The 23,636-nt window shown below is 43.6% G+C and overlaps 1 protein-coding gene across 1 annotated transcript; it reads left to right on the top strand.

Moving 5' to 3' along the window:
- The first annotated feature begins 10,610 nt into the window (after nt 1-10,610).
- On the top strand, nt 10,611-13,822 carry LOC139770306 (uncharacterized). The gene is made up of 2 exons (XM_071702189.1): nt 10,611-11,957; nt 12,998-13,822. The coding sequence occupies exons 1-2, from the start codon at nt 10,945-10,947 to the stop codon at nt 13,341-13,343; spliced, it is 1,359 nt and encodes a 452-aa protein (XP_071558290.1). The 5' UTR covers nt 10,611-10,944; the 3' UTR covers nt 13,344-13,822.
- Nucleotides 13,823-23,636: the final 9,814 nt, after the last annotated feature.

The following is a 23,636-nucleotide window of genomic DNA, read 5'->3' as shown; positions in this document are numbered from 1 at the left end:
GTACGTTTCGTACAACGATATCATACTTTCGACGTCGCAATTTACCGCGTGCGAAAGCCAATCAGAGGAGAACGCGAACCCACGTTCTTTTCAAGACACATTCGTCTGCCCTTCACCTACTTTTACAGATCCACCGACGCGTGCGAAGGTTCCGAAAAGTAATGAGTTCGTTATTCGGCGAGAGTCACGGTTATATTCCCTCTCTCGCTGGTTTCACAGACGGTTCCTCCCTTGTCCGTGGTCCTCACGAGCTCGGACAGAGAAAAAGAGAGAGAGAGAGAGTGAGAGAGCCTGGAAGCCGCGCGGCTGGCCCTCGCTAGCTGACCGGTGGAAGATTCATAAATTATTTCAGGAAAAAAGGAGGAAAAGTATTTCCAATTACAGTTTTTTGTGAAGGGTTGCCGCGGGCCACGCGCGGCAGGGGGTCCGCTTAATGGCGACCCGCGCTCACCGCTCCACCTCCTCCGCTTCTTCTTCTTCTTCTGCTTCGTCTACTCCTTCATCCACCTCTTCCACCTCCGCCTCTCTCGCCCTTTCTCTCTTTCGCTCGCTCGCTCTCCCGATTCTTCGGTATCCTTCGACGCCGCCAACGCGGTATTCTCTACTCGTACCTTCTTTTTTATGACGTATACACCCACCACACGTTCCACTACACACCGACTCGCCTCTCTTCCCTCGCTACGGACTGACGGATACCGGTGACACGAAAAATATCGATCATCCTCGAGACGTTCTCGGTTACGACTCGATGAAAGATCCATGAAGTTGCTTGTTATCCGATATGTGGTGAACAGTAGTTTGAAATCGTTACGACTTAACTATAATATGTACGCACATTTGTTAGCCATTTAACGTTAAGCTTTTTATGAAAATGTATCGGAAAGTAATTAGCCGAAATGAGAATAATTGTGCATAAAGAAGTTAGTTAAATTTAAATTTTACATCGATTAGTTAACAGTTTATTGTCTGACATAAAAAAATAAATATGATCATTATCTTAAATAGTAAACAGTTCTAAATCTCTTTTTTAATACAAAGTTACGACCTGATTATCTAATTAACTATGATATTTCAACAATTATACGCTAATTGCACGTAATTAAGTACTTACTAATTTTTCAAAGTAACAACTTTTGGCATTGATCAGCATTTCTCAAAATGGGCTCGCTCATCATCACGAATCTCTATCACTAGTTCGGCCCCCAAGGCTCGCGCGACATTTTGGGATGGCCCCCTGTGCGAGGAGAGAGCCCCGGCGTATGCGGGTGTCCGGTACATATTTTTGGGAGAACACCACGCGGTCGCCGGTCATGTATCGCCATGGGCAACGATATTCATAACTAATAGATCGGCGGCCCGCGGGTGACAGAGCAATACGTCCTGCGTTTCGATGTTCCCGGCTTGGCGACCAAGCAAGCGGGCTCGCGGTCGCGCGAGCAGGCGGGCGAGCGCTCGTTCCTCGCTGGATCCGTCGCTCGGTTAGGTCCGCTTACACGGTCCGGGCATTCCGGGAAGCTCGTTCGCCCCGAACGACCATAAACCAGGCGCGGGCTCGCTCTTCCTAACTTGACCGCCTTCCTTCCACGTTTCCTGGTTCCTCGGCTCGATGAGGCTCGCGTGTTACGATACCGCGTTGGCGATACCCCAAACATTCGTGGTCGTCTTCGAACGAGACCGAAGAATTCCGGGCTGCTGTAAGATACACGAGTGACTCAAAATAGATACGTCAGAAGTTCTATAAATATCTCGAATAAATAAGGGAAATATTTGCGCAAACGCATGATTTCGGGATGTCCATAAGATTAAAGTGTAAGTACGAGCGCTATTCCGTCGCTCTCTGTTTTTGATATTGCTAGAATTGATGTGTCTAAATCAAAATCTCAATAATATATGAGGTGACTTTTATTAAATGAGCAATTATTTTCGATATATGTTGTTCGATCACGAAGAGATAAACCGACAATCTTGGAGCCGGTGAAATGAGAATGCGCGAATAAACGAACGTTCGTCTATCATGTAAGAAGAGGAATGCAGCGCGACACTCGCGACGAGTGTCCGTGTGTTGCGACTGACCTTTGACCCCACAGGAGGGCGCGGCCCTGGATGTTACCAGGCTGGAGGTACAGGTCTAAAATAAGGCGAAGGAGGAGACGCAGAACTTCGTCGACAATAGGTCCCGGTCATACGATAATAATGATCAATTATCGATCTGTCATTCAACGGCTGCGCCCGTGGAATGCACGACGAATCGAGTTTCCTTTTCGACTTCTTTCTCCCTTCGAGTTCGCTTTCAATCGTATTTCTCGTACACGTACAGCATGAATAAGTTGAATCATATTTCTGATCCTACATATCTAGCCATTTTCTTATATCGATGTAAGAAACATTGTCACCAATAATAGAGTATCCAGTAAAACGTGTTCCTAATTTGAGAAATGTAATTGCAAGTATGAAATAAGAATAATAACGTTTGGTGAGGCGTTATAAAAGATAAGTAATGTTTTTATCATCGTACGATGTCCTCGTGTTCGTTAGAAACCACGGTTGACAAAAAAATGTAATAAGGGACTGTGCAGATTTCTTTCAGTGGGAACCATATTTCGCAAGGTTGATAACATTCGTTAGTACAATCCCGAGTGCGGAGAACTTCCCCGAGATCTTTCTCACAGCAGTAAACCGGCGAGTAACTGCAGGCGACGGTAAAAAAACCTAAAATTAATAATAATAACGGCAGGTTACGTAATAAAAAGGCGCTGCTAACTGGAGCTTCCCGGAGGTCGAGTAAGTCCATCCAAGAAAACGGCGATTTCGAAGGGTCGACTTTAACTTGCCAATTTGAGAATAATTGCACGAATTTTTCAGCGTTCAAAATCCGTTTACTGTTTTGTTATAAAAAATATAATTTATTGTAGTAAATTATTTATATATTTCTGATAAAATATTTTTGAAACTGAATTACCAAGAGTTGTACATTGACCTGTATGATTTTTTTTAACTTTATAGGATGTAAATAAATTTGAAATTTTATTTTAATTAATATTAATCAAAATAATACTCTGCAATAAAAAATAAATTCGAAAGTGGAAGGCTAATTTGCGTAACTTTCTCACACACGTTTCCCTCTCATTGTTATTTTAAGTGCAACATAAACCGAGTTCAGAAGGCAAAATCCTGCGGTCATTTTCGGCCACCTCCTCAACAGCTCGAGCCGGCGACTGGCCGCGGGGCAAATGGAGGGAAGAATTATAACTATAAAAACGGGATGAAGAGGCCACGGTGAATCGAGAGAAAGGAAGAGGGATGGCGAGACGCCCCCCGTCGCGACGCCGTCGCCTAATCATTCTTTAAACGTGCATAAACAAGTCTCCTCGCTAGCAGTCAAGGGGATAGTATATGACTAATGTCATTCCTGAGTCGACCAAATTCCCCCTTCCCCCTTTCTCATCTCTTGCCCACCTCCTTCCGTTCCTCCCCATCTCTTTTGACGCGCGGCGTTGACCAGAAACCAGAAATCAAAAGCGAGGGAGGCAACGAGTGAGAAATCTCAGACGTATACAAGAGGTAGGACGTATCCCCCCCCCCCACTGACCGGGAGATAGGTAGTTGATACGAGGAAGGAGGGGCGAGAGAGGGAGAGAGAAGAAGAGAGCCAGAGAGACGCGGTACAGGCACAGCAGCCTAAATCTAAAATGCAAATACACTCAACAAATCACTATCGGCGACAGGCATCCTTACTTTTAAAAAAGAGGAAGGAGAAGCCGGTGTACGGACCCCCCGTCAGGGGTTTCGGGGGTAACCCCAGCTCTCCTGAAGGCGAGTTTACACCGTATGCGGTCAACGCCTGTTGATGCATCTTTCGGATGCTGCCTGGCGGGCATGACACCCGCATCTTCTTTCTATCGTTTGTAGAGATTGCGATTATCACCCGTACCAGGGGTAGCATGGACAAGCCGTTTGTAGAGATTGCGATATTATTCATGCAGGGTAGCGTGGACAACCTGTTTCTCTGCTGGATTGGGAAATGTTGCCATGATTGATGTTACATCAATGCGACATTATTCTTCGAAAGGTTCGTCGCAGTAAATTGCTCTTATTTGTAACTATTTCCAGAACAGTAATACCGAAGATATTATTTTAACGATCTGAAGTCATTAAAGTGACTCTATTATAAAAAATGACTCTATTATCAATGTTGTAATTGTTATAATATTGATAGATATGCAAAAGAGCATCAATTAACTTTTTTTGTGGGCCTGTGTTATCAATTGCTATAAAAAATAAGCATCGCAGCTTTGCTTTCATTAGTTGTGACCAAACTAACAATAAGACAAGGTATATAATTACATCATAAATAACACTATAAGTAACAAGAAGATATTTCAACATTTATATGTATATTATATACGCGCAAACGCTTTTAAATATAATCTTTATCCATATGTATTACCGTAAAGCTGACGATTTTCTTTCTGGAAAATTTTTTACGATGGAGATTAATTGTGACAGCCGCGTGTCGTAATGGGATCGCGCGTCGTATACTGCGCGTTGTAAAGAGAGCAGTCCGAATGTGTAAACGGTGCTTTAAAACATGCGTTGTCGGTGGTGAGGTCCTGACTAATGGAATCACGCTTTGCCTCCTGGTGATACGTTCCATCGTCGAAGGACCCCTTCCCCGGACCGGTGTCTCCGTCTCTTTTTCATTCGAAGACATGGAAGAGGGAATAAGCCTTTTCTAGCCACCTTCTCATCTTCGAGAAAAGGGTCCCTTCGTCGAGGTGGAGTTATATGTTATTTATGCGCGAGAAACGAGACGGACTTTCGGAGCTCACAAGGCGGCAGTGCTGAAAGTATCACATTTATTTCGTCGGCCGGTGCGAAGCCACGAGATAGGATAATATAGCGGGTGCACTACAGGGAGCACACTCTTTGGAAAAGAGCGGGAGTCACACACCGCCGCCTTGGCGAACGTGTAGTGAGTAAATCATTTTTCACTTCATTTTTAATTTCCAAAATCATCCGTTCTCCATGAATAGCTTTAGCTGTACGGCTAGATACGCATACTTTTTATAAAAACATATTAATCTTGAAAATTGAAAACTGCTGCGTCTATTACGATTGTACGTGAAAGGAGAAGGTATATATCAACGTGGAATGTTAATGAAATATCTAATTTATAATTGATTAGCTGATAAAAGTACGTAATTTGTCTAGCAAACAGTACAGTTTTTACTTCACATTATGTATAATTATTTTACATTTAATAAAGAAGTTGATAAATAGTCTCTAATAGCGAACAAGTAAAATTATTTTAATATTAATTATATATATTATCCAAGAAATTATTTTAAAATATTATAAAATAAATAAATAATTATAATTACTTTCTAGCATCATTTTTCAATATATAACTATTAGTCTAGATATATTGATTTTACAATAGAAAAATAATTCTCGCACTATTCTTACTTAAGCCTGCCGGCGAAATAATCCGTGCGAAATAAATATCTAACAATCGCTCATAAGCCTGTCAAGAAGTAAGGCTTCAATTAAATAAATGAGCGGTCATATATCACGAAATCAATCTATTCAATCATCGCTTCCTCGATATCTTCTCGTTAATTATATAGCCCGATTTCCGGCGCGAGATTCGTGAGTCTAACGTCTAATGTGGAAAGAAGTAGAATTCGCGCAGCGTAGGTGACACATTTGTCTTATTGAGTGGCGAGTTCCCCCTTTTTTTTCCTGCTTCAAGAAAGGCACGATGGGCTCATTAGTCAAAAGCGTATAGCTAACGATCTGCGCCTGCGAGGAACACGATAAATTCGTAGGCTCGTTTGGCCGACGAATCCGCTAATTTCGCGTCGTGAGACGTGTAATGCGCGTATATCGGGGGAACGGGAATTTACATTCACAAATTGCAGAAAGTTGGCTGAGAGCCGGGCGACCTCGCGAACGGTCCCAGGATGCCAGGCGATCGAATTATCCCGGGGATTGTTTAACGTAATTGGACAAATCAATCTCGCGATCCCGGACGGGGGGTCCACGGACGTCCGTGCTCTCTGTTCTCTCTTCATCGTCCCGATCCTCTCGTTCATTCCACCTCTTTGTGTCCTGACTGTCTCGCGATACCGCGGCACCAACGAGCGTGTAATCGGTTAGAGAAAGAAAGAATCGAACGGCCGAAGGAGAGAAAAGGGCAACGAGAAAAGAGAATAAGCAGAAAAAGAAAGGGAGAGGAGATGCAGTGAAGATTTAGGCGGGACTTCGTAGGTGACGATGTGTAAAAGTGAAGACGTTGTTTCTCTCTTTGTACCTGCATTTATCATCGTACTCCAAGATGACATTTATAAAAATAATATATAAGGCAATTAATTATATAGAAGGTTGCGTGACATAAGCTCAACAATAAAAAATAAAAAGAATATTAATGTTAATCAAAAAGAGTAACTTTATTATCACAGAATTTCTGTATACATAAAAAGTAAAATAGATTAAGACGAAACATTCCAAAGAAACTAATGATTTTTGTATTAACTAAAAAAAAGATAAAGACACCAATTATATTGTCTACTTAATTAATCTGTTTCATTATGTTGAATTTTACATTAATTTCGCTTTGTTAATCAATATTAATATATTAATTAAGCAATATAATAGTTTAATGCACATAATTGTGCAAAATAAGCAAATAAAGTTATATAAATATCGTTTTTTAAGAGGAATCAGAGCACGAGAGAAGAAACTATGCAAAAGGAGTGATTATTGCAATCGCATGGTCAAACGTAACGATGCGTGCTTTCCTTTATTACGTCAAGAGGGGAGAGGGGGGACCGGTTGTATCACGCCGTGAACGCGCATGCAGTCAAAGAGAAACAAACGGGGCGAGAACTCGTATCCAAGGGGGATGAGAGGCGGAAAACAAGGAGAGAAACAAGTGCCCGGGCTGTACGCAACAGCGGAGGTGAAGATGCGTGAAAGTGGAGGTGCTTAGTAGCGATCTAATTATCTACGCGGCGGGATGTCGCGGCCTCCCTCTGCGCTTCACCGCATTGAGGAAACAAGAGCAAATTGAATGGCGGTGGATGGTGCCTGCTAACCGAAGAGAACCGAATCGTTCCGCTAAGACGGCACACATTTGAAACAGCTTTTTTCAACGATTGTTACGTCATACAAGTATAAAATATGTGGGAAAAGAGATATGAACAATTAAATTATGTTATTTCGTGATTTTCCGTGAATTTTACAGTTGATATGATTGCAATTGACTTTTATCATTCTTAATATAAAAGGGATTCAAAATATTTTGTTTCAAATATTATTACGAATGTAATAATAGATATCAATTTAGAAAAGTTAAAGACAATTTCAAAAAGAGATAATATCTCACTATTGAACGCGCACTGTCGATTTCATAAGTTTTGTCTCGTTCGAAGTACAATACTTTCCACAATGCTCGCGTACACGTGCCTCGCTCGTGTCATCGTTAAGTGTGTTAAGCACGTTAGAATCGACTCGAGGACAGTGATTCGGGCCCTTTCTTTTCGATTCAACGCAGGTCGCCGATCGCGAGGAATTTCTCATGTCACGCCGCGTTACTTTATTTATCGACGTTGAACAGCACTTATAACCTTTTGCCTCCAGGAGTTAAAGAGCACAGACGAGAAGATTTCCTGACATATAAAATCGATTGATAGATTCTAAGCATTGTCGAATTGTTCGCAATAATACGCTTGACTGCGGATGCAATAGCCTTACACTGTTCTTCTTTAAGCACATAAATGTGCAGAAAAAAGATTTTTTTTCTCTATAGTAAAAAATTAAAACGTATTTATTTCATTTCTTCAGATAAGTCCTTAGTTTCTGTGGGAACGTAATAACTTTTGAATTTGATACATATAAGAATAACCTCATAATGATAAATATCTCACGTCTACTATGATGTTCGACAACTAGATGAAAGGACGATTACACGGAAGGACGATGTCAGATGTCAAAATTTCGAGCATAAAGTTTCATGACAACGATGAGGCAACGCAACGTTCGATACGCTTGCCGTGTGAGAAGATTCCACTTGATACTCGTCGTTTCGAAAGCACGTACAATCGTGAGTGCGTTGACATTACTACGCTGTGACTCGCGCATGTTAATACGTTGTGACACGGTGAAACACAATGAAACACGGCGTGAGATACGAGCGCAGATCGTTGTGACGTATCCGCTTTACCTGACATAGAACTTGGTTCGGAAAGCAGCGCGTTACACGTCAACATGTCCAAATAAAGTGCCGCGTATATATCGCGGCCGTGTATTATGCTCTAGCCGGGCAATTAACTTGCTACTTGATTAACTGGGTAGAGCCTGTCAACTTTCGCGGAGAAGGACTTCACCGAAGAGAGAAGGGAGCGAGACGTGAAGACGCGAGGGGGGCAAAGGAGGAAGAGAAGAGGGGGGTAGGGGAGAGGAGGGAACGGGAGGAAAGTCGGACTTGAGGGCATCGAAGTTACGAAAGGGGAGTAAAAGATGAACGCGCGCGCGCGCGGGGGGGGAGGGGGAAGGAGTGCGGGGGCTCTCTTCGACGTAGAGACGCCGAGGAGGAAAAAAGAGAAGGGGGAGGAGCGGAGAGAGAAGGAGAGAAGGAACCGCGTCCACGGTGACGGTCAGCGAGCGCGAGGTGACCTCTGACCCCTTCGTGCGTCCTCGTCTGCGTCCGGCATCGTTCGGTCGGATCCTCTCCGTCCCACCGGCGGGACTCAAACGACTCCGTGGGGCCCTCGGTGAGGGCCCAGCGTGGGCGAAGCTTACGCGCGGGGGAGTAAGAGGCGGCCAGGGAGAGAGCGGGAGGAGAGAATAAGGCGAGGGAGAGGGGCCGTACGGGGAGAGGGGTGACGAGTTAGCCCGCGGGCGTCCCGGGACCGTGAGAACACCACCTATAATATTATTTAGTCTGCCCGATGCCTCGGTTCGCCTCTCTTCTCTCTTGACCGCGCTCTTTTCTCTCTCTTTCTCTCTCGCTCTCTTTTCCTCTCTTTCCTCTCGCCTTCCCTTACCGCACCCTTTTCCACTCCAATCGTCTCTCTTTCGCCTTTCCTTGAGAGACCTCTCCTTCTATATCGTACTCCATCGTACTCTCCCTCCCCCTCTTTCTCATCCTACCTCTCCTTCTCTCTTCTTCTTGCCCGGTTACTCGCCCTTTTTTTCTTGTCTCAAGTGCGCGCACGAGAGCGCGTGTACGGAATGTCTCTCTTTCTCCCTCGCTTTCGGTGCGCTCCGACACTGAAGAGGCAGCTAACTATAGGCGCTATACACGGCTTACTCGCGCGCATTAATTGCCGTCGTAAATTGTTGCGGCTTTGCCGAGAGTCCGAGTTGAGTCGAGTCGGAACGAACCCGCGGCACACGGGCGCGGTACCGCGGGAGAGATGCCTTTTTTCGGCGCGGCATCACTATTCACTCAGTTTTACCTCATTTCCACACGACGTCCATTGGGATATTATAAACTTAAGTTAACTGCATACACAGACCGTTCGTTTATATTAGATTCAAAATCTTTGAAACGCATGGAACGATCTACCCGATTTCTTCCATAAACATTTGATAATACATTCTCGGAATTCATAAACATTGTTTATGTAAAAGATGCGTTATTAGAATTGATTTATAAACGTTAACCGTCATAAAAATAAATCAGTTTATGTATAAAACATATTCACAAATTGATCATAATTTGTTGATTAAAAAAAATTATTTTCCACACACACACACACAAGAAAGTACAGCATGAAAATCATCAGATTGCTTTTCGTGTGATCTCGTTCATCATATTTTGCTTAAAATATGATCATTTTCATTCAGAAAAGAAAATGATTCTATTTATAGCTGATACTTTCGAATTCGATTGTATCTATTATCCGAAATGTAAATTAAGAATATTAAATTAAGAATATTAAAGCACATATTTAGAGGTACAATACTTTTTCAGGGAGTAGATATAAATATATTGTAATTTTCAGAATCAACTAATGCCTAAAAGCACTATGTAAGATATAGGCTATAAGTTTAATACCAAGATTGAATGTATTGAACTATATCAATGATGTTTATTGCACGAATCATTTTTATAATATATGTGGCACATTACTCTCTCTCTTTAGCCGTGCTCATCTCTATCTCATCTCATCTCTAATGATATACAAATGAAAATGTTCGCCGCATATTTGTCCTCCGAATGCAAAAGAGGCGCGCGGTTCGCGAAGGAAATACACGCGGGTTAAACAGCTGTTGACCCGCGAAAGCGATCGCGATCGCGATCGCAATTCACGTTTCCGGATTCCCCCCGCACACACGCGCGCGTGCGTCCCCGAGTGTACACTCGCCGTCGCGGCACGCAAGCCGCAGCGGCCCACGTCAGATCGTGCGGCCCCACGGACATGCGGTCGGGCCCGCATCGTCGAAACGGCCGGCGATCGCGCGGGCCAGCTGTGGCACGGCTCTCTCTCCTGAATCCGGGGCCCGTTCCCCGCAGACAGGCCCATTTTGACTCGGATACCTGCCACCAGGTGGCTCCACCAGCAGTACCCAGCAGCGGCAGGTAGGAGCAGTCTTCGGGGTGCCTTCGCACCGCCAGCATCGTGTGTGTGTATTCTCTTTCCCGTTTTCGCGTTCGAGCTCCGTGCCTAAAGGAACAATCAGTTTTGGGAACTGACAATCGATCGGCGAGAACATGTGAACGTGTGACCGAGCTCGGCAGCGTCGTGCAAGGGTGAATCACACGGGCGACTACCGGGATACCGGGAGGAACACCGGCGCGCATCCACAGTTACAATACTCATCAGGATCAATCAGGACAAATCAGGAATTTCCGATCGCCTTGCCAATGATACCGGCGAAACACGGCAGGTGCGCGTTCCAGAGGCTAATCCGGGACGATTCAAACGACGGTGGAGGATGCAGCAACAGCAGCAGCAGCAGCAACCGCAGCAGGAGGAAGAACAGCATCAGGAACCGGAGCAGGAACAACGGACCCTCGTAATGGTGCCGTCCACTTCGTCCTCGTCGTCGACCTCGTCGGTCACGGTCGCCGCGGACTCGCGCGAGATCGATATCACCGATCTCGCTACGGCCTCCGAATTGCCCAATTTGGCGCTGCAGAGTGTCGCCCTGCGGCTTCAGGGTGCCCTCCTCTCTGCCCTGCAGCGGGCGGCGCTCCTGCCGCCGGGACACGCCGCCGCGGCGGCGTTTAATCTGCAGGCCCTGGAGACGTACTTGACGCTTCATCGTCTTCATGCGAGCGGCGCGACTTCCGGTGTCGCGCAGACCGCGGGCGCTACCGCGACCGTCGCTGGTAATCAGAGATGTTCGTCGTTGAGCACGAATGTCGACGTGGCCCTGAGTCCGACAGCCATCAAGAATGACCACCTAACGGCCGATCAGCTGCTCCGATCGGCCGCTTCGGCGATAAGCGAGGACGACGAGGCACGGCTGGAGTTCGTGACCGATACCGAAGAGGACCTGGCGCTGCTCACGGAGGAGGAGGAAGTCCTGCTGAGCGAGACGTCCGGAACGAGCTCCTCTACCGCGAACCACGAGCTGCTTTTACGGCGAATATCCGAAGGGAATCGCGCGAGTACGTCGGTGACGACGGTCTCGCGATCATCGTCTTTGACGGCTCCGACGTCTTTCGCGTCGTCGAGTTCCTCGGGTTGCTCCTCGACCTCGTCCACCTCGTCGTCCTCCTCCTCGTCCGTGCAACACGCTTCGATCGCGATCGACTCGAGTGTACCAAGGACTTGCCGTACGTCCCGACCCAAGAAACAGTTCATTTGTAAGTTCTGCAGCCGGCAATTCACGAAGAGCTACAATCTGTTGATCCACGAGAGGACGCATACCGACGAGCGGCCGTACTCGTGCGATATATGTGGCAAAGCCTTCCGACGGCAGGATCATCTCAGAGATCACAGGTAACGTGAATAGACCCTAGTCATCTGGGAGATGTTAGTCTTCCGATTAGATCTTTCTTTATGAAAGCATTACACGCGCAGGTTTTACCTGTTAAGTGTCTGAAGTAACTTAATTGATTAAATAGAGAACATTAATTGAATTAATTATGTAAATTATGAGTTTTCGGTTTAAAGTAGTTTTAAAGTTGATAAAACGGTAATGATAATTAATGCATAATAAAAATATGGAATTATGAACATTTCTTTTTGTTCGAAATTATATTTTAATTTATAATACTTTTTATACCGTTAATTTTTCATTATATACATAGATGCTTGTATTATGAAGGGAATGTGCACATTAGCATGCGTTTATGAGTGAATGTAATTTATATTTTGAATTATTAACAATAAGTTTCAAGTTACGCCGTTGTAATATTTTCGATCGGACATGATTAAAATAATCATTTTAGTAGAATTTATTTATAACATGCAAGAGAGATAAACGTTGTAATGATACGTTACGTAGAAAATTGATTTAAACGTTAAGTGCACAAAAAGCTTTGATGATGGTTAGGATTATTTACCGAATTCATTCCCTTCGTGATGGAAGATTTAGAGACTGCGCGTATTTATCTCTTTATCGCGTCGCCATTAATTACAAGCGTCGTACGATTTACGAACGGACAAATTCATGGTACGCCTTTTTCACCTCGCGTAATTACAACGATGATTGAATGACGTGTATATTATATTTAATGGTCAACGTGTCATGATCCATTCATTCATTCATATATTTACCGTTGCAATAATTGCGGTCCTTATTTGATAATAATGTTAATTAAGTTAATAATATATTACTCGATGATTATTTTATTTTTCTCTCCTTTCATTTTTTTTAGTGTTAAACATACATATATATCTCGTCGCGCGACTATAATTTTACAAATTATAGTTTTACGCACTTTTACATAAAAAAGAAACAGACACGCGTTTGAGCAGGTAGTTTTAAAAGAAATTTAAACGTAAGATTCAAACTGGAAGTTTTTTATATATTGCAGGTATATACACAGCAAGGAGAAACCGTTTAAATGCGCCGAGTGCGGCAAAGGATTTTGCCAGAGCAGGACACTGGCTGTCCACAAAATTTTACATATGGAGGAGTCGCCGCACAAATGTCCCGTCTGTGCTAGGAGTTTCAATCAGAGGAGCAATCTGAAAACTCATCTTCTTACGCACACGGATATCAAGCCTTATCATTGCGCCTCATGCGGCAAGGTTTTTCGCAGAAATTGTGATCTGAGGAGACACTCGTTGACTCACAATCTGGGAGTACCGTCGTCGCCACCGCCATCGGTGATACCGGTTTCCGGCTCGAGCACCATTGTTCTTCAGGAGACGTCTTAATGCATGGATATCGATTACCGGACAAAATCTTGTTTGTATCACGCGCGCTTTCTTCCAACTATACGCGGATCGACATCCATTTATTATAACACCGCAGTCTTGACTTCAACGTGCGATCGACTCCGACGGTCGATTCGATCGCGTCGTATTTGAGCCACGATCCGTGGTCTACTGGTACGGTCAGGATTTGGATCTCTCGCGCATATTGAGTCCCCGACTCACATCGTATCTATCTGCCTGCACTATCTATCATCGTTAACGTTTAGAGCGTAATCATTGTTATGTACATCACGATAAGAATTATACGGATTCGTGCATGTTTAGATCTGTAATTTTATGTATGCGATACGCAGTAGGTACCTTCTTCTCTCTTGAATAAGATGTAGTTGTCTCCATTTTCAAACGGTGTACCTACTGTACGTGTCCGTTGTGTTCTGTCGTTCACATGTGTAAAATAAACATTTATTATTATTTTTTAACTCACAGTCGTCTGCACCCTTACTCAACCTCCCTCGCCTCTTGCGCAGCAAAATGATGGACAAATCAAATTAGATCTAATTGGAAATATTCCTGTTCCTAAGTAAAACGTTTTTATTCAAGACTTTCGAATAAAAATTTAACGCAAAAATATATAAAAAATTAATTTGGGCGGAAAATATCATCAGATTTGTTTATTAATAGCATCGGTTTCATTTAATTCCTCTAAAATTTTTTAGCTTCTCAGAAGCACCAGCGTGCGACAGACGTTTAATTTATTACACGCAAAACAGTCCTCTCTGCTTGTAGTCGCGAAATATTTTAACTGTCTAAATCCTCATGTGTGCGACTCCTAGATATATCAGACGTTATGGAGTGTTCACTTAAACAGGTTCGCCGAGGGAGTACGTCAGCTCGACCGAAAATTCCAATCCCCCTGGTATTAAACCAGGATTTTTGCCTCCTCCTTTTTTATCCGTTCCACATATCCAGGCTAGGTATAAGCTGATGACGGGCCGGAGAGAAGAAGAGACAAAAGAGTACGGTAAGCAGAGGAGAAGTTAAAGAGGAGGAGGTGAAGGAGGAGGAGGAGCAGGAGGACGAAACGCGTGTATTGTGTTACAAAGAACGGGGCCGCCAGGTGCGCAGGACATGACACCGCGATACGTCTAGAGTTACGTTTCTTTTCTCCGAGGGTGCCGGGAAGGGTGGAAGAGAGGTGGGCCCCAACGATGCTATTTCGGATCTCGATAGTGTCCAAAGACGGGCCTCCTTCGCGTCGATAAGGAGAATCCTGTGCGACCGGTCGACTGCTGCTCGTCGCGTCGTCGTCTCGAATGGAGCCGCGTGTACGCGGCTAACGCTCTCGCCCGTGTATATGCGCACGTAAACCCGGACTCCCGGGCGAGCTTTCATAAATTCTTACCGGCGGACGTTTTACCGCGAATTACGGCCCGTCGTTTTACCGCAAAACCCCGTGTTGGCAAAATCGTGTTTACGGCGACGGGGATATACATATGGGAGTTACGAAGACGAAGAGGAGAGAAGCGCGCGGGAGACGCCGCGCCGTGCCGCGCCGTGCCGCGCCGCGCCGCCGGGGACAGCGAGGTTCTGGATGCTGGAAGCGACCGGAATGACTTCTCGATGGGAGTCTTTGTGTCACGTTCGTTCGAAGTATCGTTTAGTCCCGCGCGCTGGCAGAAACTCGAAGACTTCTGCGTCGCGCCATCAGAAACCTCGATAGTAACCATCACACTTGACCCTGCGGGGTCCCCTCTTAACTTGCGCGCGTATAAAGGCCATATTTGACGCGTTGAAAATGACAATAAAGATAAACGGAGTCAATATTATCAAGAATGAGTCTAATTTGAAGCAAAATGAAGGAAGCCTTGGACATACAATATTTTATTAGGATCCAGACGTGCTAAAGATAAAAAAATATCGCGATACTTATACAAGGTCAAATAAATTATATCATTTTATGCATGTTCTAAAATCTGCGTGAATTCTGTGAAATCTTACATTATCGAAAATCACGTTTGCTCCAGGCCAATTATTACGCATCCATAAACGATTAACAGAAATTATTTCAAAAGCGTCCGCATAATAATTTGCGCACAGATGATATATCATCATATCACCTCTTTCATTATCCAAGAAAAATATCGCGCCGGAGAAGATTACAGAATTTAACGGTTATACGATACGATATAGAGTGGCTACGTGGGCGAGTTTATGATTACCTTACAGATATGAACTGTCAGCCTGGACGACACACATTTCTAATTAAAACGATCGTATCATAATGAGGATGGAAGCAATCGCCGGACTTTCCCGGCCAATTATTTATTATATCGACAAGCTGACGTGCAAAATTACAAGCGGGGGTGATTGTTAAGTGGATGTAGCGCTCTCGCGATGATTCGGAATGGAGAAAAGGATATCTTCAAGTATGGTGGAAGCGAGGAAGGAACCGAGAGTAAGGAGGGGAACCGAGGGGACATAGAAGGACCACACGCACGCGCCGCCCACAGATACGCTATCACTTGGCTACAACCGACGTGATCTGCATGCGCGTGTCCCCTCTTCGTCACAGAGCGGAGAGAAAAAAGGAAGGAACCGAGGGGGAAAAGGAAAGGAAAGGAGTATTCTCTCATCCATTCCCACTTACACGCTTCACCCCTCGGTCTGGCCTACCTACCTTCGCTGATTTAAGGAGTCGACGAAGCGTCGATAACGCGATCGTGCCGCGCTATTTCATTTTCTTTCCCCTCACACGTTGCCCCGTCGCTTTCCATCTTGCGGATAAATTTGATCGTGGAGATTAAGCTCCGCAATGTTACGCGCTGCTGACAATTTGTACAATGTGATTGATCCGCCGTTTACCGTTTCGGTTTGTATGTATCGCGGCGCGACCGAAAAAGTGCCACAACTTGCGATGTCTGATTCTTTATATCGGTGCCACACTAAATTATTATATTTCTTGCAATTTTACTTATAAACTGACAAATGATTAACGTTTTTACTATCTAGGTACTACTAACTTTTTTTTAGTGTTGAATTAAAAACGGATTTTTATTAAATATGAATTAAATTATTGTCAGTTCTTTATATTTTGTTCTCAGATGTTAAGTCTCGAAATGCCATAACGACATTATATGACTAATAAATTAAAGGGAAATTTAGGTACTATAACGCAATAACATGGGAATATTTCCGTAGCAACAAGAAGCGATTATCCCACGTTGGCTTCGATGATTTTTCCGAAAAACGATCCAGCAGTAAAACGATTACATTATTACGACTGCGTAGTACCAGTTATATCGATTTCATCCGCGATTATCATAAAAAGAACCGCCGATCCTCAGCCGCGGTCATTAATCCCGGGGGCTTCACGTTGCACAATGTGATATTCTCATCCCCCTCTCCCGCGAATAATTTTCAGGCGTTTGCGCAGCCGAAACGGGGTTTGCGCTACTCGTTGCGTAACTCAATCCCGGCGTATTTACTACTTATGCAAATTGAAATCGAGCGTCCCGCGTAAATCGTAAATTTATACCCGCCCCTTCTTACGCTCGGCGAGAGATATCGTCATCATCAACTCGCGCCGTGCCGTGCCGCGCGATCGCGTGTATCGAAAAAGGATCGACCCAGTCGCGAGATCCGCCGTGCACGAAGCGCGTCGGCCGGCACGTGCGCCAGTATGCGTGAGCTTTTTGCGAAAGAAGAGGTCATACGCACCGGGGTATTAACATCTCCATACGCGGGAGAGAACGAAGTTGTACTTACCGATATACGATCGGCGAATGGTTGCGCGAAAGGCGGGGGCCACCCGCGATACCGCAGGCGTGTATCGCTTAACAGCCGCGCCACGGGCATTTATAACGTGCCGGCGCGGCGCGGCGGTGAACGCACTGACGCGCGACCACGCGGCCTCCGCTGCGTCGCGTCACGTCGCGTCGCGTCGTGCCGGTTATCACTCTCGGCTCTCAACGTGACTCGAATCGCTTTTCTACCGCGTTATTAGGGTAACTGGCATTAAACTCAAAATCGCGAGGTGCTAAGTAAAATGTAAGAAGATTATTTTGCGATCTAGATCTAATATCGAATATACTTTGTTAAGCCTTGTGTCCACGATGCTAGAAATCGCTCCGAGATCTGGGACGGAGAAAGAATTGACAAATCACATTTAATTAACAATTCGATCAATTGATCAATGCGATTAATCAATTAATCGAGTTCTTTCGACCGAGATTTCTCTTTCTCCGTCCGAGATTTTGAAGCAATTTCTAGCTTCGTGAACACAAGGCTTTATAAACGTAAATATATATAAATAAAAATACTATTAGGTTATTTATGTATTATATAATAATATAAGTGTACTATAAGTAGAAATAATATAAAATGTATCAATTATAAAACTTATGTAGCACGGATTTAATTATGACAAATCTGTTTGATATTTTAACGTTATCTATAAGTGACATAGTCGAATCGTGAACGATCTTACGAGTACAATACTTTCAATTGCAACGTCATAGTTGCTGTTTTTTGAGCAACATAAAGTACCGACGTTAAAAGCACCCGTGCCTGTAGCCCCCTGATTGTAAAACAACGTCAACGTACGTACAGGAAACAAACACGTAAATCGCGATATACGGCCGTCGGCCATGTGTGACACTTTGACTGGCCAAAAAGCGCGGCTCATTTGCGCGGCCGGGGCCCGCGCCGCGCGTGATTGGCGGAACGCTGATGCGCGATGAGCCGTGCGTGCACGCGCGCAAGCACGCGCGCATGGCCGTGTACGTGCACGCGTGCGACGGGCGCGTGTGCGTGCGCTACGAAATACGGACGGGCGGACAGGATGACGGACGGCGGGACGCTCGGGGCAACCGAGAGTGGTGACTCGCGCGACACAAGCTCACACTCGCCCACGCATTTCAGGCTCGAGCTCAACCTTCCTCTTTCTCTCTCTCCCTCTCTCTTTTCTTCTCACCGGCCGGGTTCCTCCCCGTCTCCTCTTCTACCCTTGTATCCTTCGTCCCCGATGATGTACCGTGCGCGCCGCACGCACGATGGACTCTCGCATGCCTGGATAGACCGACGGACACTTTTCTTCCTACGATTGATCTTCGATGTACCTAATCCTTTTATGTATATCTTGAACCGTTTAGAAATCAGGGGGACGTTTTAAAAATCATGCAGTTTCCGGGGATAAAAGAGGGAGCAAAGAAAGTGGCCGACACTACACTTCGGTGGTATGCAGAAGCACTATTGTGAAATACGAATTATGAAACAGTTGCGTGTTGAATTGCAAAATGAATACTTCGCTATTTAATTCGAAAATTGTTATCTTTTAACGTACTCAAGAAATGATTTTCGCTTTACTAAACTGAAAAAAATAAGCGGAATATAAAATGCAAGGGGGGAGGGTGGGCCCAATTAACTTTATTTTACTTTAGGCAGAATCTTTGCTTCAACAAAATCCGAAAATTTTGCCTGAATATTTAGTTAGATTTAATCCAAATTTTTCTTTTACTCTTTCCGCTGTGGCGGAACAAAACAATCGGATTATATAGTAATCTAAAACAGCGATTGAGTATATTATATGTATTTTACTCGATGAAACTGCAAATCGGTGAGGACATTATTTATTAAAATTGCCACGGGGGTTCCTTTCAAAGTTCTCGTCCTCGATCAGACTATCGCTCGAAACTTTATTCTTGCGGCTGGCCGCAAGGATGGCACGCGCAACCGTCGTCAAGACGTTCGTCTAGATGCATTCAGAAATTACGTCCAAAGCATGGCAGATCATGGTTGCTCGTATATGCGATCTCTCGCAATATGTTACAGCTTGCGGTTGCTCTCGACTTCTCTCGGCCTTTGTTTGTCGCCTTTTGCCAAGTTCCGTGTAGACCATGACGAAGCGAGAGCGAATCGCTAGTTGCAGATTTAAAAGTACTTTGTAGGTTTTTTATACATTAGGAAGATCATAAAATGAAAATGCCCAAGATAATCCGTAGAGCTAATGTTTATCTCAGCTGATAAACATATTCGGATAAAAGGGATTCTAATAGGATTGGAATGTAATCTTTTCTGATTTAAAACCTTTTTAGAGATTAACAAGCGTAAGATATTTGTACCTTTTCGCACGAAAGATAAGATATACGGATTGTCGTATCACTTTTACACAAATGAGTCATGGTATTATTAGTATAGCCTATTGTTATATCTTTTGACAGAAATTATGTCATGTAAAACCAAAAGAGAGAGAGAGAGAGAGAGAGAGAGAGAGAGAGAGAGAGAGAGAGAGAGAGAGAGAAAGAGTGAAAGGAGAGAATAATATATCATTATTAAGATTACTCTTTTACATAAAAAATAAAATTTAAATTACTCTTAACAATTTTAACACAAATTATAAATTTGTCTGGCATATTACAAGAAATGTAATTATGATTTCTAATATATAAAAAAAGATATAGCCGTCTTAAATATTTATACATACTGGACAATTATGACATCTCTTTGAAGTTCTTTTTTTAAACAAATTCTACTACTTTAAATATTTGTCTTATAATATAAGGGCCACATTCTTCTTCAATACTAAACGTATTAAAAGAGAATATAAGAATTAAAGTTATCAATATATTTCAATTTCTAAGAAAATTGTATATTTTCTAAAGATAACGACGAAACGAGCGCTCGCTTATACTCCTGTTAAAATCTACGGATATTAATTTCCGGGCGAATTATTCTCGACCTCATCCGCACGCCATTAAGCTAGAACGTGGCGTTTGACTCACCTTTGAGTGAAACATTGTTAAACATAGTCAGAGCGGCTAAGAGCATGTTCGTGGTGGTCGAAGTGGAAGATGGTTTCCTCGTCGGAGAGCCCTCGCGGCGCTTAAATCTCGAGAGTTTATGCGATCCTGCCGGTTCCCTCGATCGTTTTACGCGCGCGTCTACGTACCCGTACGACGATCTATCTACCTGTACCGGAGTACCCGAGTACTCGGGACGTATCTTTCGCCTCCCAAGAAACGTGGAGATAACGTAATTTTACGTGTGAATGCTTCGGGGCGTGTGGATGAGAGCAGGTACCTGAGTACCCAATAGCGCGTTCAGATAACGCCAGCCAATAATTTACAGGTCTGATTCATCTCGAGGCTCTATCTCGCGGCCGGGAGTATATGCCTTTATTAATTAAAGCGCGCAACACCCACGCTTTCCGAAAATTCTTGGCTTAAGAACCTCCGACGTTGAATATTGACTTTCTATCCCTGTGGTCGCGCTACTTGATGAATTCAGTCTTTGGATGAAACGGTAGTGTATAAGTCACACTCTCTCTATCTCAGAAACAATTAATATAAAGATATGTTATGTCTATAAAGATATGGTATGTGTAAAGATATGCCATGTCTTTACACATATAAAGTATAATGTGTATCATAAAATAATTATGTTCAAAAACTAATTGTTCGAAACCGATGATGCATGCTATCTGAGTCTCCGATAATATTCTACAATTAGATTTGATAATTCTACAGAGTTTTATAAAGCTATATCGGGTATTTTAAGGATAAATATATGACGAGATCGTTGCTTCGAGGTCTCGTCGCTTCCCGTTCGCTCCTTAAACGCACAACGGTTCAAGCCATACCGTCGGACACTCCTATTTTATTTTTCATCGCGTTACCGGCGGGCGGCACTAATATCCCATAAACAGTGAATGATGAAGATAGAGAAAAGAGCGAGAGGAGAATGAATGTAGACGCGAGGAGCTGGGGAAGAAGAAGTTATCCGCGAAGGAAGGAGACGGCGAGAGCGCGGCGCACGAGCCAACGCCGCATTTTACGTGGCGTTTACTTCTTCTTCTTCCTCTCTTTTTTTTCCTCCTTTTCGTACGCGCAGCTGCGCATTCAGGGGAGGATTAGCGAAATTAATAAACGTAAACCTTTTAACCTAACGCCCGCGAGGCACCGATAAATTCTTATTTATATTATAATCGACCGGCGAGAGGCCAACTGGCCCAAGAAAGAGAGACCACGAGCCATCATTATGGATGTTTCACCGCATCGTCACTTCGTAAACCTGTTGAATAAATTCCGCGCTGGCGCCCCTCTTCCTGGCCCGTGGTAAGCGAGGCGAGTTTACTCGTTAGATGTCAGATCGACGACTTAGTCGAAGCCGCCTTCGACGTCGCCGCCGCCGAACGACTCCGCGAGGAGTACGTCTAAGGTACATTTCTGGGTTACATACGCTTCAATTACAGATCATTTCAAGTAATGTATGTAACGCATGCGAGCCACATCTCCGTCGTATATAATCCTCCTCGGTAGATCGTGTAGAGCTTAAAGGAAAAGTGACCGCGCTAGTTCCCTCAGAATTATTTGTTAAATTCATCCTGATTGAGAATTCTTGATGCAAAACAATGCAAATTGAAAAATAGCAAAATATGCGAGGATATTAAAATATAATTTCTAATCTTTTTTTCCCAAAAAAATGACTATGCGAGCGTCTGTACATTTTTGCTTACAGAGGCTTGAAACTCGATAATTAAATAACTCAATGTTTTCGAAAGAATTTATATGCTAGTTTATATTAACTCGTTTTTGATAAATTGTCGATTATATTTAAGTCCCAAGTTAAGAGATTAAATTATTTATTACGAAATTCTATTAAAAACAATCGCTGTTTTCATTTGCTACGATAGCTGGTTTATAATAAAGACTGAAGTGTGAAGATATATAAAACGTGAAGGTGACATAGTAAGCTCGTATGGCTGTATCGTTTCTCGAAAATACCAGTGTCTAGAATAGCGCTCGGATCGACTTAAGAACCTCGTGAAACTTGATCCCTCTTCTCCCTTTATTTCTTACATCCGAGATTGTCCTTTTTACAGATTCCAAAACTTGTCACGATCAAATTCACCGAAGAATTTTAAGGAAGATAGGTTTATCGAGACCGGAGAATGTTAACGATCGGCGAATACAAAGAGAGGAAAAAGTACTACTCTATTAATTATCTTATTGTTTCAGAATAAACGGTTTTTTTCTCAACTTAATTAAAACATCATCTATTGCTTTTATGAAATAATATTCTATGATACGAATATAAATATTATATACCAAACGTATCATATCATAATTGTTCAACTTCCAGTGACAATCCAAATTGCTTATTCAAATTTTCATTCTCTTTCAATTGTATTGTTCGGAAATGGTGATATCTATCATTATATAGCGTAACGTGTTACAGCATGAACTATTTCTACACAAATTACACGAGCGCGAACGCACGATCTACATCGATGAATTATGTATCGCTGGATACGTTATAAATCGCGACGCATTTACGGAAACGTTAATCAACGCGACAATACCGTGGCCGTACTCGTGCCACGAAAAGGGTTTCGAAACAAGGCGCCGAAGAAAAACGTCGAGCTCAATGCCCGAATGGGAGAATGGCGAGATACCGACGTCTCTACATATACGCACAATGTACAGGGCCCGAGCTCGGGGCCCTTTGAAAGCACCCGTACGAGCCGGCTGGATGACAGGGAAGAAATCGAAATATGCGATGACTGCGCAGATGAAATATCCGTGTCTCTTAATGGCGGCCCCGGACCGTCTCGAGGGTACAGCAGAGGAAAGGGGGTGCGAGCCTCCCTCGGAGCGCAAGCGGGTGTAACTGCAATGCAGCTGTGCGCGGGTATAGGGCATTTTCCGATCTTATCGAATCGGAGCATGAACTATTCAAATGTCACTATATGTTTTGCGATTACTGTGTATATTAAATATTATATTAAGAAAATTCTAACTTACAAAATGTGAATAAGAATGATAGTAACATGGTTGCTGATTACATGACAGAAGATATAAAGAAGAGGGTTCTTGTGCAGATATCTTCGTTATTAATTTAGACACAATTAATTAAATGATTCTCAAAGAAATAAATTTTTATCACCTTCTTTTAAACCAATCTTTAAAGCCATATGATAAAGGTTCTACTTATCGAGATGATATCAACAAGTATTAATTGAAGGATTTAACACAATAACCATCATAACCGAAGACTTTTAAAACTTGAAGAAATAAATCTAAATCTGATCCTTGCAATATAAGAATTTACTTTTACACATTCTCAGAGAAGAAATTATGGCTGAGCTCTCCAATTTCTGGTGTTGATCCATCTCGGCGAAAAGTAGTCGGCAACGAAGCGCGGAGACGGCGCCGTAGGAAGATGAGAGCAGGCGAAAGGGAACGGTGGAAGAATCCCGTAGGAATCCCGCGGAGTCGAGCGCCGCGCATACGGGGG

This window comes from Temnothorax nylanderi, unplaced genomic scaffold (assembly GCF_030848795.1).
Source record: "Temnothorax nylanderi isolate EJ_2023f unplaced genomic scaffold, tnyl_v1.0 TNYL_tig0028_pilon, whole genome shotgun sequence".
NCBI lineage: Eukaryota > Metazoa > Arthropoda > Insecta > Hymenoptera > Formicidae > Temnothorax > Temnothorax nylanderi.
The sequence above is the reverse complement of the archived record's forward strand: the minus strand, read 5'-3'. Positions and strand labels throughout refer to the sequence as shown.

Bases quoted from the DNA above. Each gene is read 5' to 3' on its own strand.
- LOC139770306 (XM_071702189.1), top strand. From the start codon at position 10,945: ATGCAGCAACAGCAGCAGCAGCAGCAACCGCAGCAGGAGGAAGAACAG. The intron at 11,958-12,997 runs GTAACGTGAATA...TATATATTGCAG, and splicing joins GATCATCTCAGAGATCACAG to GTATATACACAGCAAGGAGA.